This window comes from Macrosteles quadrilineatus, unplaced genomic scaffold (genome assembly GCF_028750875.1).
Source record: "Macrosteles quadrilineatus isolate MER2022 unplaced genomic scaffold, UCM_ALF_1.0 Scaffold_44__1_contigs__length_1017569, whole genome shotgun sequence".
Classification (NCBI taxonomy): Eukaryota; Metazoa; Arthropoda; class Insecta; order Hemiptera; family Cicadellidae; genus Macrosteles; species Macrosteles quadrilineatus.
The window spans coordinates 876,525-900,487 of NW_026542637.1; the positions used below are offsets into that span (position 1 = coordinate 876,525).

Here is a 23,963-nt window from a genome sequence, read left to right on the forward strand (position 1 = left end):
TTCTTCTTCTCTTCTAGATCTGCTGCTGCTCTAGCTCTAGTAAGTTTGAGTGAGGTTAGATTTTGGAGAATTTATTGTTTGTCAATTTCAATTGTCAAATTGTCATACAAATTTGTATTTTAGGTGTGTATTTTCAATTTAGGCCTAAGTTACAACTACTACAGTTTAAAGAACCATTTTTGTCATCACAAAATTGAAAGGTGCAACTTATTGACATGGACATGGTCATTAGAATATTAACTTATCAAGCAAATTCAAATTAGTTTCTGGTAGCCTATAAAATAAATTGGGGGTAAGTTACAGTTTCCTGGGCTTCGCTAATATCGATTGAAACTATCAAATTAAAAATATTGATTAATAATCGATATTTAAAATTATATCTATTTTAAAATTAAACTGCACTTTAGGCCTAACGTCCTACACTATAATTCGAATAAATATATCGATCGATAAATCGATTATTTCATTCAATATATCAAGTTTGGTTAGTAAAGTTAACCTAACCTAACTTAGCTAACCGAATGAATCGATACATCAAATAAGTTAGGCCTAGTCTATCCATTAGTTGCATACCGGTACTACGCTTTTAGTTGGATTTTTAAACTCATAGAAAATTATGACTATTAGTTTTAATATAACTTCCAGTACTAGACTATTGATCGATTTCGAGCAACAAGTGCACTAGTTTTTTTATATTTTTATTTTTTATAAGATGCTGACAAAGTATAAAGTTTTTCGTATGACAGTTTTAGTTTACCATTTGAGTTTTTAGCATTTTATGACATAGCCTATACGTATTTGATACTCTCAGCAGCTGGAGTAGTGTGATTTTTTCTTTGATTATTGTGGATTTACGTGACAGGTGGAGGTGGATGGCTATAACTTACAAGGTTACATGGTACACATTAAATTCATAATGATTTGCCTATTTCGGTAGACTGGCTTTTTCGTAGGCCTACGCTTCATTGCTCTTTACAATTTCAAGAGATCTATTGTTCAAGGCGTCAATGGGCAACTAACCTAAGTTTATCGCCATTCTACCGCATTATAACCCACCCTACAGGGCCTGGATTTTGTAGGTAGCAAATGCACAACTAACCTACCGCCAGGGCAACGGCCATCAAAACATTTTTATGTGTGATAATAAACCTTGTAGGTTAGTCTAAACTTAGTTGATACTACTAACAAAATAACTTAGCCATCTTAAAGACATCAAGTAATTAAGTAGGCCCATTTTATTGGTCGTTGAATAATCACTGATAACTATAGACTTCATCTGAGACACATTAACTCACGGTATATAGGCTACTTGATCAATAGCGATATAGGCCTATTATCACAGTCACATTTTTTATGCATAGCCTATCAAATATATAGGCTCTATCACAGACGTTAAAATAAATAATAAGTATAGTTGTGCAGTTAAATAGATCAGGGGTAATAGTACTTGTTGTAATATGTAGTTCTACTTCATAAAATCCATTTCAATGCATTAAGCAAAAGAGCTGTAACCCCATGATTAGCCTAGGCTAGTCTAATAATATTTTAAGACATTTTTATTTTATGATACCGGTACTAAAAACATTAGGCTACACTAAGCTAATGAAATCTTCCCAAACTTAGCCTACTCGGCTTTTAATTTTTGCTTCGATTTTGACTACCCTACCCGTCAATGAGGTTAAGGGTATAAGTTAGGCCAAACCTATACAAAATCCTGCCTTAATCTGAATGGGAAAACATTTTTTGTTCCATCGTTCCGCAGTCCAAACCATCAATCAGCGCCACATGACATGGAACAGTGGACGGTGGAATTTGCAGCTATATATTACACTAGCTGTTGTACCCGTGCTTTGCAACGGGAAGAGGACACAGAATAGAAACATTTTAATCTTTAAATCTGTTGCATATAATAGTTACACATCCGCCGATGCTTTTAGAAACAAAATTCAACTTTGATGGCCTTAATAGAAACATTAAAGTTCTGACTTTTAAATCTGGTAAGTAGTGGATACCACCATTTTGGTTTTGATTAATTTTAAATCTTGTGTAGGCTGATTTGAGAAAAACTGACCAAATCTTCAATAAAACTTTGACATACATGATTTACCTTCATCTCCCTTAATTACATATCTTTTAAATTATTATTGATATTTTAAATTTCAATTTTGAAGTTGCAACAGAACCTTTAGGATTATTACAGTTGTTCGGCATTTGGATCATTACCGGCCAATCTTAAAGGATCTTAAGCTACGTTTCCATTCCTGCAAATTTGTGCCGGCACAAATCTCCAAATTTGTAGGAATGGAAACATCCTGGCTCAAGTCGCGGCACAAATTTGTGCCCGCTGACTGCGCAACAAAACATGTGCCCGGGCCGCGGGCACATGTGCCTGCAGCTCGCGCATGCGCAGGTCCTCCAAACTACCGCATGCTCATAAATGACAGGTAATCATAACCTCAAATTTCGTTGAGTCCGTTGGAGGAAATTTTCGAAGCCCCTTTGTACGCGCAAATCTCTCATCAATTGATTAAATGCACCTTCCAATGCTCTTTTAGCCAAAAAACTTCTTATCCACTATCTAGGTAGTTTTCTTCTAAGTTCATTGTATGCACCAGCCATAAATAAAATAGCAGAGGCTGTTATGTCATCCATGGTGATTTGTGGAACACAATATAATCAAAATCAGCCACCGAACCTCACCACATCACAATAAAAGAGAACACTGCCTTGTCTGCCAGTTGTAGTGGCGGGACTTGTGCCTGGAATGGAAACGGCATGACAAACTATGTGCGACATGTGCCTCGTCATGGTCTCGACATGTGCCTCGACTTGTGCCTGCGACTTGTAGGAATGGAAATGTAGCTTAAGAGTACTCACGGCGTAGTGCTTGATATCCTGACCCTAGAAAAGATGACGTGCAGGCAGTGGTGGATCAAGAACAGTCACAAGGGGGGGGGGGGACCAGGGTGTCTGAGAGGTTCGGGGGTACCCCCTCCCTCCCCAAAAATTTGTTTAAACTAAGTCTTCAAAAATGGCAGTTTTATACCATTTCTTTGTCCTAAGTTAGTGTGACAAATTATTTTACGCAATTTGTATGCACTACTGTATTACATGCAGTCAAAAATATATGACATATATTTCCAAACTGCGACTGCCCCCCCCCCCCCCCTCTGGATCCGTCACTGGGGTCAGGGGTGCAGGAGTACTATACCAGAAGAGCACAAAATATAGACTTTTCCTGCTGTCGTCTCAAACGTACCTAGAATAGCTATCCTCGTTCTACTATTAACTACAACTCATAACTGCCTACTCATTTGCAGGAGATGGATGCACCCTCCTTCAGAAGGCGCTGAAAGGAATACTAATTATAGGCCGCTGTACTCCGTAAAAGAACTTAAGGAAGAGCACCTAGTGAGATAAGTGTATGTCTGCCATATCATCCGTTAAACAGCCAGGTTTTTGAAGGTATAGTTTATTATAAATATTATATATAGAGTTATTTATTAAATCACTTAATAATTTACTAGCTTCTGTGCCCGTGCTTCGCAACGGGAAGATGAACTATACCGCCTAATCCAAACAGTTGTTAAGTAGTCCGAATTTATGTACAAAAGCCACCAAATGTTGGCCTACTGTATAAAAACAATTATGACCAACATTGTAATTGCCCTTCTGTTTACTTTAAAATATATCAATAACATAATATTCATTTTCATATTTGAGTTGTTTGGCTCAAGATCAATGAACCAACTATAAAAGGTATAAAATTACCTCAGTACTGCCAGATTGATCCTGTTTAGCCCTTATGGATTATGGGTTTTAAGGACTTAAGTCCTCATCATGAGATCTTGTACAAGAACATTTAATACTGTAACTTCGAAAGGGTCATCAAGAGTTTAAATGCGAAACACGGACATATACTATTTACAGTCATAGACGTTTTATGAACAAAAGGAGTAGGCTTACTGACAAAAACTTACAATGTCCAACCCCAACCTCGTGCGCACAGTTGCAGATGAGGGTCATGACTGCGATGCGGAAGATGGTTGGGCGGTGGACTTTGTACAGCTCGGCTCCTTGTTCATCAGCTGTTCTTGTTTTTTTATTAGAGTATCATACAGAGTGTTAGACTGTAAACTGATTTTGTCGTTTAATAATGTGTTAGCTTGAATTTTGATTGTTTTATAAATTTCAAATTCTTCTAAAGCATCCATTCCTGTATATTGCTTTTACAATCAAAATAAACTACGCCATGGCTCGGTCCCCAGGTACTTATTTCAATTCAGGAAATTAAAGCCTTTATAACTATTATTCAACAAAAACTTCTTTGCACTAACTTGATCAGGAAAATATAGGCCTAGACAAAATATAAAAGGTTTAATTTACCTGCTGCTGATCCTGTTAAAACTGTTAACAGGGGCAACCATAAAGCACTTCATCCAAAAATAAAATTATTGCGCACCCCATACAGTTGTTTTCTTGAAGTTACAAGTTCAGGCGTCCGATAAAAGCCTGTAGCTTCCCAATTAGATCCTCCTCAGGAAGATATCTACCTCTTGCCACATTAACAAGAGTTATTCTTCTAGCAAGAAGAATAACTCTTGGTAATGTGGCAAGAGGTTAACATGTGTCTTTAACAAGCAATGAAAGCCCCTTAAAGCTCGAGTTTGTGTCGCACGTTTGTAGGCGGAATAAACCAGTTAAAAACTTTTAGTTAAGGGTACCTATGGTAATTTATTGTAAAATAAGACCTTTTTATTTGAAACTACCAACTACACCAACCCGCATAATTTGGTACCCCCGAGTATTTTAAAATTGTGACTTTCTTTACCAAGATTAAAATTTTGTTTCAGGAAGAAAGATGTAGCCCCAGCTCTGGACAAAAATATTATGGAGAAGGTTGGCCGCTGTACAGGGCAGCTATAGTTATTATTATATGTTGCCTTTTATTGTTATGTACTGTTTTTTATACTTTACCAATAAACCATATATTTATCTAGAGCAGTTAATTTTGTTAAAATTCTTACCAGTAAACTTCTCTGTAATTTGTAAAGAAAACATGTAAAAATGATTATATATTTTATTTTGATCTTCTAACTATTTTGACAGTTTTATAGATAAAATATTCTTTTTTTAGATATATTTTTTTATTGTTTTTGTTCGTACATGCCTCAGATACTATACATAAAGATAAAATGATATTTATATTTATATTATATATGCGAGTGCCAATCTTAAGAAGCAAAGTTAATATATAGCTAGTAAAATAAAATAATGTTGGTGTTTAATGACTAATGAGTGTACTGTAAAATTGAAATAAGTAATTCAAAAGTTGAAACAAAAACTCTATTTAGCCAACCCAATAAAATCACTCAAGAATTTTCCTCTGAATAAATGTTTGAACTTCATAGTCTAGAGGTGTTGGAGTTAGGTTAATGAGACATAAGACTGCTTAAGGGTGTTGCTCAACGTGTAATGAACAAAATTAAATTAAGAAAAACAACAAAAGTAAAGCAAAAGAAAACTTTGAAAAGGCAAAGATCAACAATAATAAGATAAATAAATGTACAACGTTATAATTTACAAGAAAAGAAAATCAATTAAAAATTTAAAAGAATGAGTTACTGACAAACTATATGACTTGTTTGTTTTACAAAACTTTAGCTATATATTTTATTCTTTTTACATACTGTTTATTGTCCCAGAAGCACACGCACCGATACAAACAATCCGAAACTCTCGATCTTCTTGGTCCAGTGGCCCGTGGTGAACTCCTCGATTTGTTTCTTCAGGTCCTCCAGCTCCGAGACTCCTCACCCCTCCATTTTCTTCATTAGCCCTTCTCATTGGCTGATTGGGTGTTTGACTTATAGGTTAACGATGTTTCTTGGAAGTCAGCCCTACCGGTCATCGCCTAGCTCACGTCAGCTGGGAAAGGAATTTGTAAATCGATACTCATGCTACTGTTCAACTCTCTTCACACCATCTGGTCGACTATAGTCCTCGCCACCCTAAGTTGAGGCAGCCAAAGGCCGCACTAGATATACGCCGTGCGGCCTTGGGCTGCCTCAACTTAGGGTGGCGAGGACTATAAGTGTAATGTAAACAGAGTATCTGCTTAGATGAGCACCGTGGGTACGGGGTTAATCCCCTTTCTTACAATGTAAATCTATGTTGTAAACTTCTTGACATACGAGAACTACTTTAAGGACAATTTATACTACGCGTACGCTCATTCTTCCCGTATTGGGGGCCTAAGACATTCAAAAAGGCTGTGCTGGTAAAAGCGACCAGAATACACAGTAAGACCGAAGACCCTAGTTGTTGCCGCACATAAAAATTATACTGGATATATAGCAGGTATGGATACAAAAATCATGGATGCTCAAACAGTGTCTTGCAGCCTCAGACTTCGTGGGACCACAGCCTTTCTGTGGAATCTCTCGCGGGCATGCATGTCACTCAGTCATGGCATGGGCTCAGGAGGAACACAGGAAAAGATGGGTTAGGCTTCAGCACCATAGGGTAAGTAAGCTCACCCTCTTCTCTCCCTCCCAGACGGTCGCCTCCAATGCCCTACGCTTGGACAGGAGGCGACTCAGACAGATCACAGGAATGGTCACTGGACATGGCTTTCTGAAATTACACCTGCATCGCTTGAGGATCCACAATGGTGACACTGCGTGTAGGAAATGTGGGCAATCAGAGGAGACTGCTGATCACCTACTCTACGACTGCACAGCTCTGAATGAGGTAAGGGACAGTACTCTTGGTGTAATGACAAGGGGCAGACACCTTCCTCAGGAGGAGCTCATTGACAGGATGCTTGAGTTCATTAAGCAACTCAGGTTTGACGGACTCTGAAGTACCATGTGGGGAGCGCAAAAAGCCCATCAGTGGCTGACGTGCAACAGGACAAGGTCCGCCCCTACAGAATCAATCAATCAATCAATCAATCAACAGTGTCTTGCACAGAGCAGATCATTTTGAGAATGCCAGAGGTCTTGGCACAGATGTGCTGAATGTCTGGCCCAAAGCCCAAACGCATATGGCAAGTCAATAAGAATCTGGGAAATAGTCAATATCCAGAGAATTTTGTTAATTCCAACAATTGTTAACTTATTCTTGGTGAAATTAACCATTATCTTTGGTCAAGTCTTAGCTAAGACATCATTAAGAGACTGAGACGGTGGTGTCATCCTGTAATTCAGCTACTATAGGTCGGCCGCTTAGAAAGCGACCTCCTCCAGCATTGGTTTAGCATTAGCGCGCAGGTCGTTTTCTAAGCGGCCGAACTATAAGGAGGTCACGAGTTGTGGATATTTATAGGCATGGACTGTGGATGTGATACTTCCTGGTTTGAATTAACACCCTTACTAGTGAGTACTACGACTATCTGCAGTACTATCCTGATAATTAGACCAATTTTTTTATACCTACCAAGGAAAAATGTGGTTCGGATTCTACTATAAACTGTAGGTCCCTATAGTTTCCATTAGCCCAAAGTATGGGCTATTAATTGACAGCTGTGTCTAAGGAATATGTCAGCCTTAGTCACTAACAAGGATACAAAATCGTGCCACTCATCTCCATGCATACTGGTACTTGGCTTAAAATACCTACTTTGTATGGTTGCCATTTCAAATTAAAGTATTAAGCCTAAGGCAAAATGACTCATAATCATAGAGGGAAGCAACTTTCCACAAACAGATTTATATCGTCAGCGAACTAAGCAGGGATCTTGATAACTCTCTTGATGTCTTTAAAGAATATGTACAACTAAAAATATCTGTAAATTTCTTTTGATGTTTTCATGATAAATATGCAATGCAATAACTTTTGAGTAACTTTAAGTAGTTTTTAAGTAACTTTTGAACATTAAAAATAGCTGTTAACAACAAATTTTTCGATAAAACTCTTTACAAAAATCTGAAGGGCAGGTCCAGAATTGATGGCCTCTCAAGTCCGTAAATTGCATCTGTGATGTTGTTTAGTAAGTTCAACGCTAAATGATTATCAGTTAACTTATCCAATCAATAGTGTTAATTAATACTTATGAAGTCAAACGGAACGGGGTGAAGCCCGTGGGTAACTGCTAGCTGTCTAGTTGATATAAAACACGTTTTTGAAAATAATTCGTTTGATGCTTTAAATGCAAATGTTAGGCATTTATTTTATGAGTTATTTAACTTTTCATACAACAGATCTATGGAACATAACAATAAATTATTCTCTTTAGCGTTCCTTTAGCGAAGCACGGGTATGGCGGCTAGCTATAGTACGCTCTATTTCGCAACGGGTACACAAGTTCAGAATACATTTAATTGGTTGATGTAATAATTAAGTCAATAGCCCAAAAGTAAACACATCCGATTTATTGTGCGTCCTATGTTCAATTGTGTTTTGGATTTTGTCACATAACCTGAAAACCAGTCAAACGGTTACATGGAAATTGTGGGAAATTTCGCTCTACAAGTGCCTGCTGCATCCCTGCATTTATCCCACTGAGCTAGATTTATCCAACAGTGTTGTCATATTGAGGGAGTAACACTAAATTCAGGGGCGTAATCTCGCGGAATAAAATTAAAAGTCTGCAGCAACACCTATTTCAAATTTTAAAGACAGCTTTGTCTGGAGCTCCGTTTTTATATATTCTACTACTTTATTTAACTTATGGATTTTATTTTGTACCTTTCATATGTGTTATATTTAGCTAATAATCTTAACATGTAAAAGCCCTCACTCAATGATTCATTACTAATCCAACTTCCAGACTAGCTAGAACGTTGAAATTTGGTGTACTGATTCTTCAGGCATTAAATAAGAAAACTAAGTAGTTTTTATCCTGATCCAACTTTTGGGTTCCACCCAAGTGGTTCTGGAGTTTCCTTGTTAACCTTATAAGTATCTATATTATTAAAAGACTTTGTTGGATTTTGTATGCAGCAAATTGACCCATAAGTTTGAATGTTTATAGACATATTGGTATCCATATATATAGATACCCAATATATTTAATAGGCAAACACGAATTTTGTGACGTATCCGTTTTGAAGCTGCTATGCATCCGATCACCACGTAGATAAATGCTTTCCATTGACCTACCTTTATATTTATTGGCATATCACTGACAAATGATCACTAATGTATCTCAAAATATATATAAGGCCTAGAATAATAAAATTTTGCATTGGAACGACAATCCATGTATATGGTGTAGATGTACAAAGTTGGGGGTTTTGCAAAGTTCTAAATTCAAGGGTGGTTTAGGGGATTAAAGCTATTTTAGAAGAAATTCGAGTATGCAAGATATTATATTTTGGTCTGTAACTTATAAGCTACAAAAATGCTTGGATCTTAAATCTTATGGAAGATCGGTAGTGTAGAATTAAATTATCCACAACTTTTGTATTTCAAGAGTGTTTTTCTATCTCAAACATCTTTCGAGTAAAATAGGTTTACATTCAAAACTGTGAAAATTTGCTTGTTCCTCCACCTAAAAACTAGTCAGTGTCCGTACGTTTAACCATATGATTACAAATCTTTTATTTTATCCCGTAAACATTTGAAATCTTCTATTCTAAAGCTTCAATTCAGTATAATATGTTGTTATCATTAACCGGAACTGCTACACAATTTGTTGTAAAACGGTGATAGTTTTCGTTAAACGTTAATAGAGTCAATCTTCTTATATTTAAAAATAAATTTAACCGATGTTCATGATTGAGGTCTCAAATTGAAGGTGTGCACAGATTTCACTCTAAGCATCGGCATATACAGGGTGGCTGGTCATCAGTGTCACAAAATTTTTTTGGCGTAAGTACAAAGTAAATGCAGTGTAATGATGCATATAAAAGGTTCCAAGTCCAAAAATTAGCTTCCCAAAGAATTATTTTATGTTTTTCAAAAATAACTATGTTTTCAAACTTAATACAGCTATTTCTCAATTACCTGTAAATGGATTTCAGTAGACAATGTCATTTTCGTGTTCTACGTTAAATTTTGAATAAGAATAATATAAAATGACGGAGTATCAGTTGTAAAAACTCCATTGTAAATAGATTCAAAGATAAAAATTAAGATGTTTGAAAAAATTTTAAAAAACATTGGTCTATTGTATTTGTTCACACCCTGTATACAAGAAAGTGTCCGAATATGTTAAAAACTGCGCCATTTTATAAGCTTTCCAACCATATGCTACACTATTGAGGTTTAGATATTCTGTTGTTTGTTTTAGTAGTTTGAATACCAGAAAACAGGGTGTGTCTTTAACATTTAAAAATAGAAAGCCGGTATGTATTAAGCAAAAGTTGTATTTTTGTTTCAGCTTTAACAGTAAAAACATTTAAAAAGTTCCCTGTTTTCCGGTATTCACACCACTAAAACAAAAAACAGAATATCTAAACCTCAATAGTGTAGCATATGGTTGGAAAGCTTATAAAATGGCGCAGTTTTTAACATATTTGGACACTTTCTTGTATACAGGGTGTGAAAAAATACAATAGACCAATGTTTTTTAAATTTTTTTCAAACATCTTAATTTTTATCTTTGAATCTATTTACAATGGAGTTTTTACAACTGATCCTCTGTCATTTTCTATTATTCTTATTCAAAATTTAATGTAGAACACGAAAATGACATTGTCTACTCAAATCCATTTACAGGTAATTGAGAAATAGCTGTATTAAGTTTGAAAACATAGTTATTTTTGAAAAACATAAAATAATTCTTTGGGAAGCTAATTTTTGGACTTGGAACCTTTTATATGCATCATTACACTGCATTTACTTTGTACTTACGCCAAAAAAATTTTGTAACACTGATGACCAGCCACCCTGTATATTGATCTACTGTATTACTCGTCCAAAAAACATATATTTGACTTTTTCGAATTCTTACTTCAATTTAAGTTCCACTATTGTTTATGTTTTTTTCATGTTTTGGACGCAAAATAGTAAGTTAATTAAAGGTTTTAATTGGAGCTATTTATTGTTTGAATCAGTTAAGATCAAGATACTCAATAAAAATTTATAAATTTGATTATTGCTCGAATATGATTTTCATTTCAACGTTGTATAGTAGCATGGGCCCTCTAGTAATTATTAAATGTACAGAAGGGACAACAAAATTCAAGAATAATATCAAATCAAGAGCATGCCGAGACAGTAACGGGGAACATCATATATACAGTATATCACTAAGTAAAATAATGTTTTTGTGTTACTTTTAATCCTACTTTAGACTATCTGAAATACTTTTCAATAAAGTTAGAGAAAACTAACTGTACCATTGGAAAATTTGGCTTGGAGTATGATTATGAATGAAAGGAGATATTGGTAAAAACATCATTCAGTTTGTTCCAGAGAGGGTAGTTCCGTTCCGTAGCGAAGTCAGTGACAACTTCAGCAGGCTTATAGTAAAGAATAAAAGACGAAAAAGTATGTCGGGCGATGCCAACGGCAACAGCTAGTTAATTAATAAAATCTGACCCGTTAATACTGTAGATTTAGTTACAAGAGAAAGTAGCCTAGCAGTGACCCAGGGGCATGGAGAGAAACAGGTTCGCAAGATGATGGACTTAATATCGTATTTTGTTATTTACAGTATTTCACCCATGAAAAGTTCAAACTAGATATTATATACATATAATTTCCTTCGGCATTTATACTGCCTACTTTGTAGCCGTAAATATCGGAATTACCCACATTACCCTTGTATGGGAATGTTTATTGCTCCAGACTTTTGGGTTGGCAGCACTGTTTACCCCATAACAACTAATCCCTCCCCCAGAAACCTTGCAGCCAATGAGAGCAGTCGATGCCCCCACCACAAGAGCAAGAGGGCGTTCATTACCTCACCAAATTGAAAAGTAACCAACCTGACCGATTTCAATATCGGGCAGGTAGGTCCCTTCACCAGTTTGAAAGGTTACCTACTAGAAGGGATCCCTCCGGCATACTCTCCACTGGACCACGGAAGCCAATGTTGTCCCATCGTATCGTTTCGGTATGGTGTTTCCACAGCCAATCAGAAGCCTCCAAATGACATTGTTGGCAAAACTAATCCTGAACTAAAAATACAGTCTCCCGCACCCGGATGGCCATGGTGGACCATTTTCTTCCATGGTGGAAGGAAAAGGCCCCGGGTTATAGAGAATGTGCAATTCCGTTTGTCAGTCTCGCTAAACCAGCGAGACTGACAAACGCGTTCACGGACGTTTTTACTCTAGTGTGGCCTGCCCCATGTAATGTATCTCTCAAACCCACGGGTAACGCCCGTGGAAAAAATTCAGCGAGATAAGATGAGTGTGGCCCCGGCCTTACCGATTATCGAACCTTATTCCATTGATTATACATCTTCCAAGAACTATACATCTTGGAAGATGTATTAATGCTTCGTCAGGCTCACTGTTGGAATTCGATGCCTGGTAAAATTTTTTTTTTTTTTATTTATTTATTTATTTACTTTACAATCTGTTCTATTATATACGGAACAATAAGTAAATACTATGTAATACGAAAAATTGACTTTGGAACATTAAAAATAGCTGTTAAGCACTCTCAACAACAAATTTTTCAATAAAAACACTTTACAAAAATCTGTAGGGCAGGTCCAGAATTGATGGCCTCTTAAGCCTGTAAATTGTATCCATGTTGTTTAATAAGTTAAGAGCTAAATGATTTTGATGAGATTCCAATTTCGTAATATATCGTTCACTTATGGTCATGATTTCGTCCTTAACTGTAGGCATCTTAAGGTCTTGATGTAGTGTTCTATTGCTGACATACCATGGTGCATTTGTTATCTTCCTCAGCATTGTCGATTGGTATCTTTGGAGAATTTCTATATTAGAAGTACTCGCTGAGCCCCATAGTTGAACTCCATATGTCCAGATTGGTTTCAATATAGTTTTATATAGCAACAATTTATTTTCTAGACTAAGTTTTGATTTTCTTCCGATGAGCCAATTTAACTGATTAGATTTTAAATTTAGTTGTTGCCGTTTTCTCCAAATGTGTGTTTTCCAAGTTAACTTCCTATCTAAATGGATACCTAAGTATTTAACCTCAGTTACTTCGGGAAGTTGGGTGTTGTTTATTGTGACAGGAGGACAAGAATTTTGATTTAGAGTAAAAGAAATGTGGACAGATTTAGTTTCATTAATTTTGAACCTCCATGTCTTAAACCAATCAGTAATTATGTTTAGATTTTGCTGTAAATTTAGAGAAGCTTGAAATGGATCACGATGAACAGACAAAACCGCAGTATCATCCGCAAATGTAGCAATTTCTACCAACTCATTTTCTGGGAGATCTGCTGTGTAGAGAATATACAAAAACGGCCCGAGGACACTTCCTTGAGGAATCCCAGATTCAATTGGACGTAGGTTAGTGAGGACGTCTTGATATTTAATTTGGAAAGTCCTGTTTTGAAGGTAGGATTTTAAAATGCTATAAATTGAATGGGGTAAAAACTTTTTTACTTTATATAACAAGCCAACATGCCACACCTTATCGAATGCCTGGCTAACATCCAAGAAGGCAGCTGAACAAAACTTTTTATCTTCCATACATTGACGTATCACGTCAACAACTCGGTGAACCTGTTCTATGGTACTGTGTTTCCGTCTGAAACCAAACTGATGTGCAGGAATCACATCTTCGCCAATAAGTTCTTGTATTCTTTTCAGAAGAAGTTTTTCAAATAACTTAGACATTATTGGTAAAAGACTTATGGGTCGGTAAGAACTTACCTGGTCAAGAGGCTTCCCAGGTTTCGGAATGACTATCAATTGTGCTCTTTTGAAATGATCTGGTACAAGTTTTAACATTGTATTAAATAAAATAGTCAAAAACATTATTCCTTTTCGTGGGAGCTCTTTAAGTATTTTACCAGTTATGAGGTCGTAACCTGGAGCCTTGTCAGAATGAAGATTGTTGGTGATGATTGATTTTAGTTCTGATGGTTTGAACTTCTGCAATGGGAAGTCAAGTTGTAGCGGAGCATCCAAATATTCAAGTATCTCTTCCTCGTTGTTTACTGCCGCATTTGGTTTGAACACATTCTCAAAGTATTGAGCAAAGGCTTCAGACTTCTCTGTGTTACATTTTGCCCAGCTCCCATCAGATTTTAAAATAGGCGAAATTCGAATCTTTGGGCGCTTCATTCGCTTCGTAGCTTTCCAGAGGGAATAATCCGTAGCTTCGGAAGGTGATAGAGATTGGGTGTAATTCTCAAACCAGCGATTTTTTACATCATATAACAGTCGCTTCAAATTTCGAGATGCCCTATTAAAATTTGCTTTATCGACTGGATTCCTGCTATTTTGCCAGATTCTTCTCAACCTTCTTTTTTCCGCAATCTTCTTTTTAACAAAAATAGGGTAACTTAATCCAGGTTTCGACAAATAAGGAAGGACAGGGGTTGATGATCTCACAGAATTTTGAATACAAGTTATAAATAAGCCAATGGCGTTATGGTAACATTTGACATACTTTGTTGAAGCATTCTTACGCCACGCGGGGAGCAAGGTCCGGTGAGTGGGTACAGCTGGGTACAACCATAGACAAAAAGACAACAGCGCGAGACTCTGGGGACCAATCATCAATGGATTTTAAATAAGTAGTGATATTGCCGTGCCCCTCTCTTATGGCTACTCTTAAGTAGGTATTAGGTAAAATCTTACTCAACTAGTTTTTCCTTGTCGTCATTATGCGCTCAGCGGCTCAGGAGATTATAAGATTAAGCAACTTTCAGGCTGTAAGTGTTAGTACAATTCACTTTCTTAAAATTATGAATAAGTATTATATTTCTAAGGTAAGTAGAATAAGATGTATAAATTGATCTAATAAGGGTTGATGGCAGATACATTTGTCTCTTCCTTATTTTAGCTTTAAGTTTACGTGTGTTTGTGTTGGTGTTACAAGTGGATGTTGTGTAAACATGAGTAATGTCATAGATCAAGCATACTCCGGTAATATCATGTTTTATCTATGGTACAATTTCGCCAGCGAGTTTGTTATCTTCGGGGGATATGTGGATTAGTCACAATAAATTTTATGGGGTGATTTAGGTTCTTATTTTTTTATAATTACCCATATGATATTCTGTGGTGAAGTCTGGTAAATATTTCGGTTGATCTTAGTATGCCTATTGGGTGCAGGCACACGGAAGTTGATCTGTACCTGTCCCAGAGAAGAGCAGGATGCGCCAAGCAGACTACAAGTTTCTACCGTAAGATTGTCCACAGGTATTGTTTAATTCAGATTCAGACTAATGGGTCTTGAAGGTGGAAGCTATTTATGGAACTTCGGAAACAACATAAATAATTGGGTAGCTGAGTGTTCATCTAGATTATTAAAACAGTTGGCCTTAGTCAGTAACAAACGATGTCAAATTAAATTCAAGTCAGCATTTCATTCAATTCTACTCGTATCCTTCAATAAATATTTGGGTTTAAAATAAAATAAGCACCTAGGTGGCATACCCTTCTAAATAGGTTATAATAATAAAATTGAGCTTGAAAAATCGCGTTTAGAAAAATTTAGTAAATGTTTTAAATCATGCTATTATCATTCTTTAATTTTAAAATATGATACTTATTTGTTATTACCTGGAGGTCACCCTTATACAGCGCGCTGCGGCGGTTATATTAGGTTGGGTTATCATAAATATGTTTGTAGGACTTTCCTAGTTTCGTTATGAATCGAACAATGCCAGATGAGTCATAATTTCGCCCACCAAAAGATGGCTAAGGTCAGGTCGTTTACCGGAGCGTGCGCATCACCTGTCCGTCACCACTTGTATCTGGGTCAGTGTACTGCCTGAGTGGTGACTCATCTGGTATCTTTCGATTCATAATGAAACGAGGAAATTCTTACAAACATATTTATGGATAGGATAACCCAACCTAACATAAAGTCAATTAAAGTACTGTATACACTACATTTCTACACCCCTCTCTACTGTATTTAATAGTTGCCTCCGTAATGGTTATTTTCCTGATCTACTTAAAATTTCAAAAGTAACTCCAATCTATAAAAAGGGCGATAAGAACCTTTGTCAAAATTTTCGCCCAATCTCAATAGTTCCAATTTTATCAAAAGTTTTTGAAGCTCTCATGTTAAAACAACTCAATAATTTTTTTGATTCCAATAAGTTGATGTCTGACTCTCAATTTGGTTTTAGAGCTGGTAGACCAACAACTATGGCAGTCTCTCATATTTCCAATTACATCATTAATGCATTTGAAAATAAAAATACTGTGTCCATGCTTCTTTTTGACTTAACAAAAGCTTTTGATTGCATCCCGTTTGACATTTTGCTGACAAAACTCAAATTTTATGGACTTAATAAAAACTCAATAGACATAATTGAATCATATCTGACCAATAGGAGGCAATTTGTTAGTGTGGAGGGTAAAAACTCAACATTGACAGCAATTAAAGCAGGAGTTCCGCAGGGTTCGGTCCTGGGCCCTTTTCTTTTCATTGTCCAGTCAATGATCTTCCATGTAACATCCCTATTGAGTCTGTTATATATGCAGACGACACCACAATTTTTACTTCTAATAAAGACCTAACAAAGCTCTCAGAAACAATTTCTAATGCAGAAAACAGTGTTTTAAACTGGTTTTCTGCAAATAAACTCATCTGCAACCAATCCAAAACCCAGAAAATAGAATTTTCACTCTCTTCAAACAAATCAGACCACTCAGTCAAACTTCTTGGCATTCACCTTGATGGTAAATTAAATTGGAAAATCCACATCACAAATTTAAGCAAAAAACTATCGAGAGTTTCATGTCTATTCTGGAAACTCAAGTCTTTTGTAGACATTGAATATCTCAAACTAGCCTATTTTGGACTGTTTCAATCCCACATTCAATATGGAATCCAACTTTGGGGCCATTCCCCCCATGTTCATGAGCTTCTACTAATACAAAAAGAAGTCATCCGCACCATGTCGGGGGCTGGCCCTGCGGAGCACTGCAAGCCACTTTTTGTCAGACTAAACATTTGCACAATCATTAACTTATACATCTACAATGTACTTATATACACTAAAGCTAATCTCAATGAGTTTCCCACCAGGCAGAATTACCATTTCCACCATACACGAAATAAGGAACAACTGGATATACCACATCACAGGCTGGCCATCACAGGTAATTCTTTCAAACTTAATTGTGTGAAATTTTATAATAAGCTGCCTGAGCCTCTTCAGGCAGACAACCTTTCTCTTCCTCTTTTTAAGGCAAAAATTTATAACTGGCTTGCAGCTAACCCATTCTACTCAGTTAGGGACTTCATGAAGTATAAAATTAAAGCGGAATCTTTCATACTATAAATTAAGAATTCTCAATCGTTATTCGCAATCTTTGTTACGGCACCTATAGATATGAACATGTTTAGTAATATAATAATATTTTATTTAATGTAATTTGACAATGCTTATTCCATGTACAACTTGGTCAATGGCAATAAACTTTCTTATTCTTATATTCTTATTCTTATGTTCTTTTATGTAGTTATTTTTGGTCTCCGGCTCCAGTAAGAAAAACCCTCTAAAATAAGTTTCCTATTTCCAGTACAAGTCTTATAGCTGTCCGTCTTTCTTTATAGTAGGGAATGCTAACTTCTAAATTCAATAAACCAGAGCATAGGTTTTTAATGTGCAACCACAACCGTTTTATAAACTGGTGTTTTCTATTTGGTTTTTAGATTCCAAAATATTGTAGATTTTAAGGCACAAACTTTGGAAAGTAATAAACTTAATAACAAATGATACATTCAATTTTTACTTGTGTGGTTAAGACTATCTTTACTGATCAATGCGTAAACTACTATTCTCTAATTCATCACCTTACAGGAGAAGAGATTCAAAGTCTAAAAACGATTCTTAACTTACTGCAATGTGAGTTTGAGGGCATAAGTTTGTGAAGCCAAAGCGTGGCAAAGCAGTAAGTATGTGCAGTCTTACTATGAAAAAAAAAACTTTATAATTTGGTCAGAAATACACATTTAGGAATAAAAAACCTTATAAATTAAAAAAATTAATATATATTGATAAATGACAAAACACTTACTAACAATGTGCAGTGGGAATAAAGCTAATCTTCCCTTAACTTACACTAATACAAATTGCAACAAAAAATTCTTTGGATATTAACATATATACAGCACAAGAATTAATAAGGTTAAAAAATACAAAAATTAGTACTTACTTTAAGTTGGTTCACAATGGCTAGTGCATTAATTTCATTAGTGCATGAAATCAGCAAGACATTTACATTACTACAGTTTCCTCTTAGATCAAAACACAAATTAGGCTACTGATAATATAATCTCTCTTTAGATATTATGATATTATACAATAAAAAAATTAATAATACATATAAGTGTGAAAGTATGGATGTTTGTGTGTAACTCCAAAGTTCAATCTCGTGGACAGATTGAGCTGACATTTTGCAGAGAGGTACTTGATAGTCTTGAGAACGTGAGAATGTTTGATAATTGACTTTTTTCAGGTTTTAAATCAGCTTATTTATTCTAAATCTATGTCAACGATTATGCAACTGATTTTTCTTCCCGTTGCGAAGCGCAGGTACAGCAGCTAGTATATAAATAAATATATTATAGCCTACAATTAAAAACAATTTTGTAGTACTTCATAAGTATTGATTGGAAGTGTCAACAACCTTTATCATGGGCAAGCGGTGGGAGTAACTGATATTTTATAGGGAAAATCACAAAAGTTGAAGACACACACGGACAGACATCACTTCGAAAACCACTTTTTTGGGTTCAGGGGTCACATATTTATTGGAGAAAGTAAAAACCTACATTAGCCTGGTTGAGTTTTTTGCAAATTTCCCTGTAGGGAAGTCCGGGACCGATTTACTTTTTCATTATGATGTCCCCAGAGGCCAAAAACACTATTTGTTCAAATTTTTATTATGTGTTCGTGAACTTAAGTAATTTTTGTCCGATTTCGATGAAATTTGGCTTGGAGGTGTTATGCGGGATAAACTTGAATGAGTTCCTGAACCAGCAAGATCGGGCTATGGGAACGGGGTTTTATGGGGTAAAAATTGGTTTATCTCATTTTTTACCCTCAAAAAACAAAAAAATACCAATTTCTCTCTAGACCGTTTTAAAGAGCTCAAAAAACCATTAATTTAGTATATTGAAGTTTTTTGTATGATTATTAGTTACAGAGAAAATTCAAAAAAATTGTAATTTTTAAAATTTATATATGCTGGTATGGAAATATTTTGATCAAATTTGGCAAATTTTATTATTTTATGCTAGGCTATTTTTTTCATTACTTAATTTATTAATAATTTAATTAAAGATACACTTTGTTAGCATCCCTGTAGCAGAAAAACCTAGGTACTCGTTAACCTTATGTTATTTAAATAGACTAAACTGAAAATCAAATCAGGCAAATGGAAATTCCTTTAGTCTGCAGGTTTGCTGTGGGAGGGGTATTTAAAGATCATAGGTTTTTTTTAATTGCATAGTTTTAAATCTTTCACAGGCCTAATTAAATTTTGGATTGAAAAATGTAAACAATAATAATCTTTTGGTTATTAAAAATAAAAAATAAATACCAAATTTACAAATAGAATGTTCCGTGTGAAAACATAACATACGATACATTTTTTTAAAGAAAACAAATTATTACTAAATAACGATGAATAATAGGGTTTTCATTTCTACACTTTTGAGAAGTCGTGGCATTTGTGGTGCCTGCTTCTATACACTGGACTGCTGTTAACCTCTGAGGGCAACACCTTTATTAAGTCAGGTTGAAGACGTATTCGAGGAATCGCTTTCATAATTCATGTACTTGAATACCGGCTCATAAGAAATATTTGACTTTTTTCCTCTTCTTACCATCAACTCAACAAACTTAGAGTCTAACCTCTCAATCACTACACTACACGGTTTCAAAACAGAAGCTGTGTTCAGTTGAGCTAAGAGAGTAGACGGATGTTTCCTACCAGATACTCTCAATGGCGGAGACAGCCCACTAGGCTTTCGTATACGCTTGGGGTATTGATTGTTGGTAGGTTTATAAAATGTATCTTCATTGTCACTGTCAGCCATTTTTTTCCTTCTTTTCTTTGACTTCTTTACTAAGGATCCTTCTTCATTGTATGCCAATGGAGAATTTGTGATGTGCAAGGAGCGTTTCTTATGTTTGTTCTTTTTCCGTTTACTACTCAACCAAATGTTCTTCTTCCTCCATGCCATTTTCTGTGCCAAATATTGACGTCTTCTGAGTTCCTCCAAATACACCTCATTATGAAGTGGTTTCGATTGTTTTGTATCTGTTAAATCCGAAGAGTCAGGAATCATTCTTAAGTCTTCTTCCGTTATTTCTGGAGATCCTAAAATAACCTTTCCTAGAGGGTTGAAAACCAGTAAATCACGCTTCCTTTTTGAATGACTGGGCAACATATCCGATGATTCAACATTAGTATTATTTGTTACTTTATTTCCGGTTCGGGGATGGTTTTGAGGTTCCTCAAAATCTTCAATACTACCATCGACATTCTGTTCAACTATGGGCTGTGTTACTACAACATTTGGCTTATGTTTTAGCTTTCGTTTTCTTCCTCTCTTCTTTTTTTGCACCACAGGATTAGCAACTTCTTCAGGTTTCCTCACTGACTGCAGTATTGAAGCAATGTCATTGCCTGAGGTCAAATGCCCAAATTTCTGTCTAACATTCTTATCAATCTGATCTAGTTCTGCATAGCAAGTCTTTAGGATATCGTGGAATTGAGTAATTAATTCAGCAGCCTGATCAGGTTTGTAAAGGAGATTACTGGAGATTATCTTTGCCAACTCTTTAAACTTTTTCTGGGTACCTATTAAGGATCTTGATGTCTCGATGATTCCTTGTTTTAAATCAGTAATATCAATATCTACTTTATCAGAGGGTTTATCAGTTTCAGGAGAGAGTTTGGTAATAGTAGAGCCAGATTCTTCATTTTCAAAACCTCTAAACATATCAGGGTCTTGCAATTCTTTTAAAGTTTTTATCTTTATCTTTGGTATAGCAAGTGGATCCTCATCTTCACACAAATCAATCGTTGCATCAACAGGAGCGTTATCAAATCTGTTTTGTTGACTAGCATTTTTATTGGCATTGGATGAATTTTGATTATTTTGGATATTAATGAGGCGCTCAGTCGCTGTTTCAATAATTGATTTCAATATTGGTTCTTCAATATTCTGTTCACATTCGTTACTTATTGTTGAAGGTACAGTCACTGGAGTATTTACATTACCATTAACAGACAATGGATCAGTTTCAGAGGATAGCTGCAGATTTCTTTTCATCGATTCAATACTCTCACTCATGAGAACAGTTCTTAAAAGTGATTGTTTTTTAGATTTTGGCATAGGCCTTTGTTCGATTCTCTCTCTGGCAGACATCAGGGGACTCGCAACAACATTTTCTTCTTGAATATCAATATCAGGAACCAACATCGGAGCTTCTTCTCCCAAAATGTCACTTGAAGTCATTATTATGGGCCTAAAGTTGTCCACTGCTTTAAGAAGAATAGATTCACCAGGATTCACTGGAAAAGTATTTGATTGAGTTGTTGGTGATGATTCTTGATGCGGTGTAGGTATTGTAGTGACAGTAGAATACGGGGAAAGATGGCAATTGGGTAGAGGTGTGGGGTTGTTGATCTGATACTGGGGTGATAAAACAGGTTGTTGAGAGGGTAGGGGGTACGTGATTGTGTTTGGGAGAGCCGGGCTATCTGTAAAAACATTGTGAATATATTGAGTTCCAGTGTTGAGAGTTACTGAGGGTAAATTGTTTGGTGCCTGGACATAGATGTAGTTGGACGACTGATCTCCAATCAGGAACAAAGATGGCTGACTGGCTATGGCCATAGCGGAGGAGTTGGGCATCATTGGAGGTATCAAGTTATTCGATGTAGAAGCTTCAGCTACAACAGTAGACAGCAATGGTGGATTTGGTATAGGATTTGGTCCTATCGTCCTACCCTTGCAACAAGATGTGAGGTCTTCTGTGAAAATGTCGGCTTGGCCTTGAACTGAGGGTTGGCATTTTGACAACTCGTACTTTTTCCTGAAACCAACATGTATTCCTATGAAACCAACACTATGAAGTACAAGCATACTCTTTTACATTGAGTATTCAAATCTTAACTTTAGCCAAAGTACTGAAAGTAAAAATCAATTACACTATCAAAACCTGCAAGTGTGAACTTGAAGTACAAAATATTTTATCAATACTATAAAATATTATTAGAGGAAGCTCATACGATACCCTTTTCTAGGTTTCTTGACACCCACTCAATTCTTGACATTGACAGGCCGAATTGACTTAATCAAAGCACACCCACATACTGACGGAAAAAAATAACCGATATTAAGGGGAGTCGCTACTGAAATTAGTGATTAAAAATAAATCCTTTAAAAATTATCATTGGTTACATACTTTTTTTAGGTACATTTAGTCTTAGAAAAATGTTTACTGCTGATAAAGTGAAAAATTGGTAGGCCTATTTTAAACCCTTTATAAGTTTTTAGCTACTGAACCAATTTTATCGTTTGATGTATCATTTTAAAAAGCAAAGAAAGTACTAAGTTTTTGTTTATACTAATGTTTTTTTCTCAATTAGTTTATAAGTTATGACTTAATAAATAACTTTAAAAAAATTTTACAGCATGTAATTCATTTTTAGCGAATTTCCCATATAGGGAATAAGCTATTACCGTAGTACTCATGGTAAGAACTGGACGCGGGACCGATTTTTTTTCGTTTTGAGGTCCCTAGAGGCCAAAAACACCATCCGTTCAAATTCATATATATATATATATATATATATATATATTTATATATATATATATATGTGTCCGTCAGCACGATAACTCGAGCAAAAATGATCCGATTTTGATGAAATTTGGTACAAACCAGTAAACGTACGTTTATTCAAACGAGTTCGCAATCCAGCATGATCGGACCATGGGAACGGGGGTTTACGGGGGGTTTTATGGGGTAAAAATAGGTTTTTCCCATTTTTGACCCAAAAAACATAAAATTTAGCAATTTCTTTCCAAACCATTATGTAGAGCTTAAAAAAACAAATAATTTAGTATATTGAAGCGTTATTATGCGCCTAATGGTTACGGAGAAAATTCAAAAAAATTGTAAATTTATAATTCCCATGTTATTCTTATGGAGAATAAGTAAACTGTTGTAGTTTGCTTGTTTGTGAACATATTTTGATCGAATTTGGAAAATGTTTTCATTTCTTACTAACTATTCACATTTTACACAAAAAAAAAACAGTTTTACCCTCCCTGATGCAGCAAACCTAAGTACTTGTTTAACTAATTCTATTTAAATAGGGAATAAATGTTATATTTTTAAGTAGACATTTCAGTTTAAATCCAATCAGTCAAATGGAAATTCGCTTAGTCTGCAGGTTTGCTGCGGCGGGGGTATTAATTTGTTTTCGTGTACATGTATTACAATACTCAAACAAAAAACGTTGCTTTATAGTCTAAACAATGTGAATTAAAAATTTTATTCATATAGCTTTAAAATTTAAATACCCCCGCCGCAGCAAACCTGCAGACTTAGCGAATTTCCATTTGCCTGATTGGATTTAAACTAAAATGTCTCCTTAAAAATATCACATTTATTCCCAATTTAAACAGAAATAGTTTAATGAGTACTTAGGTTTGCTGCAACAGGGAGGGTAAAAAAGTTTTTTTTTATGTAAAATATTAAAAGTTACTGTGGTTTAGTAAGAAATTAATGTATTTTCCAAATTTGATCAAAATATGTTCATAAACAAGCAAACAACACCAGTTGACTTATTCTCCATAAGAATAACATGGGAATTTTAAAATTACATTTTTTTAAATTTTCTCCGTAACAATTAGGCGCATAATAACGC

The 23,963-nt window shown here is 35.4% G+C and overlaps 1 protein-coding gene and 1 long non-coding RNA gene across 4 annotated transcripts in view; one reads left to right on the forward strand and one right to left on the reverse strand.

Moving 5' to 3' along the window:
• Positions 1–50: 50 nt before the first annotated feature.
• Positions 51–4,973, forward strand: LOC129005921 (uncharacterized). Of its 3 annotated transcripts, none has more exons than XR_008491877.1 (3): positions 51–123; positions 3,321–3,465; positions 4,854–4,973. It is a non-coding gene; the product is annotated as an uncharacterized LOC129005921 (long non-coding RNA). The 3 variants fall into 3 exon arrangements; XR_008491878.1 differs by lacking the exon at positions 51–123 and adding an exon at positions 127–200; XR_008491879.1 differs by lacking the exon at positions 51–123 and adding an exon at positions 1,139–1,156.
• A 14,541-nt stretch (positions 4,974–19,514) lies between these two features.
• LOC129005922 (uncharacterized) overlaps positions 19,515–23,963 on the reverse strand; it is a 43,172-nt gene continuing 38,723 nt past the window's right edge. Inside the window, exon 8 of the mRNA XM_054434961.1 lies at positions 19,515–22,123. Within this exon, the coding sequence (XP_054290936.1) occupies positions 19,810–22,123 (2,314 nt within the window). The 3' untranslated portion in view covers positions 19,515–19,809. The remainder of the gene's footprint in view (positions 22,124–23,963) is intronic.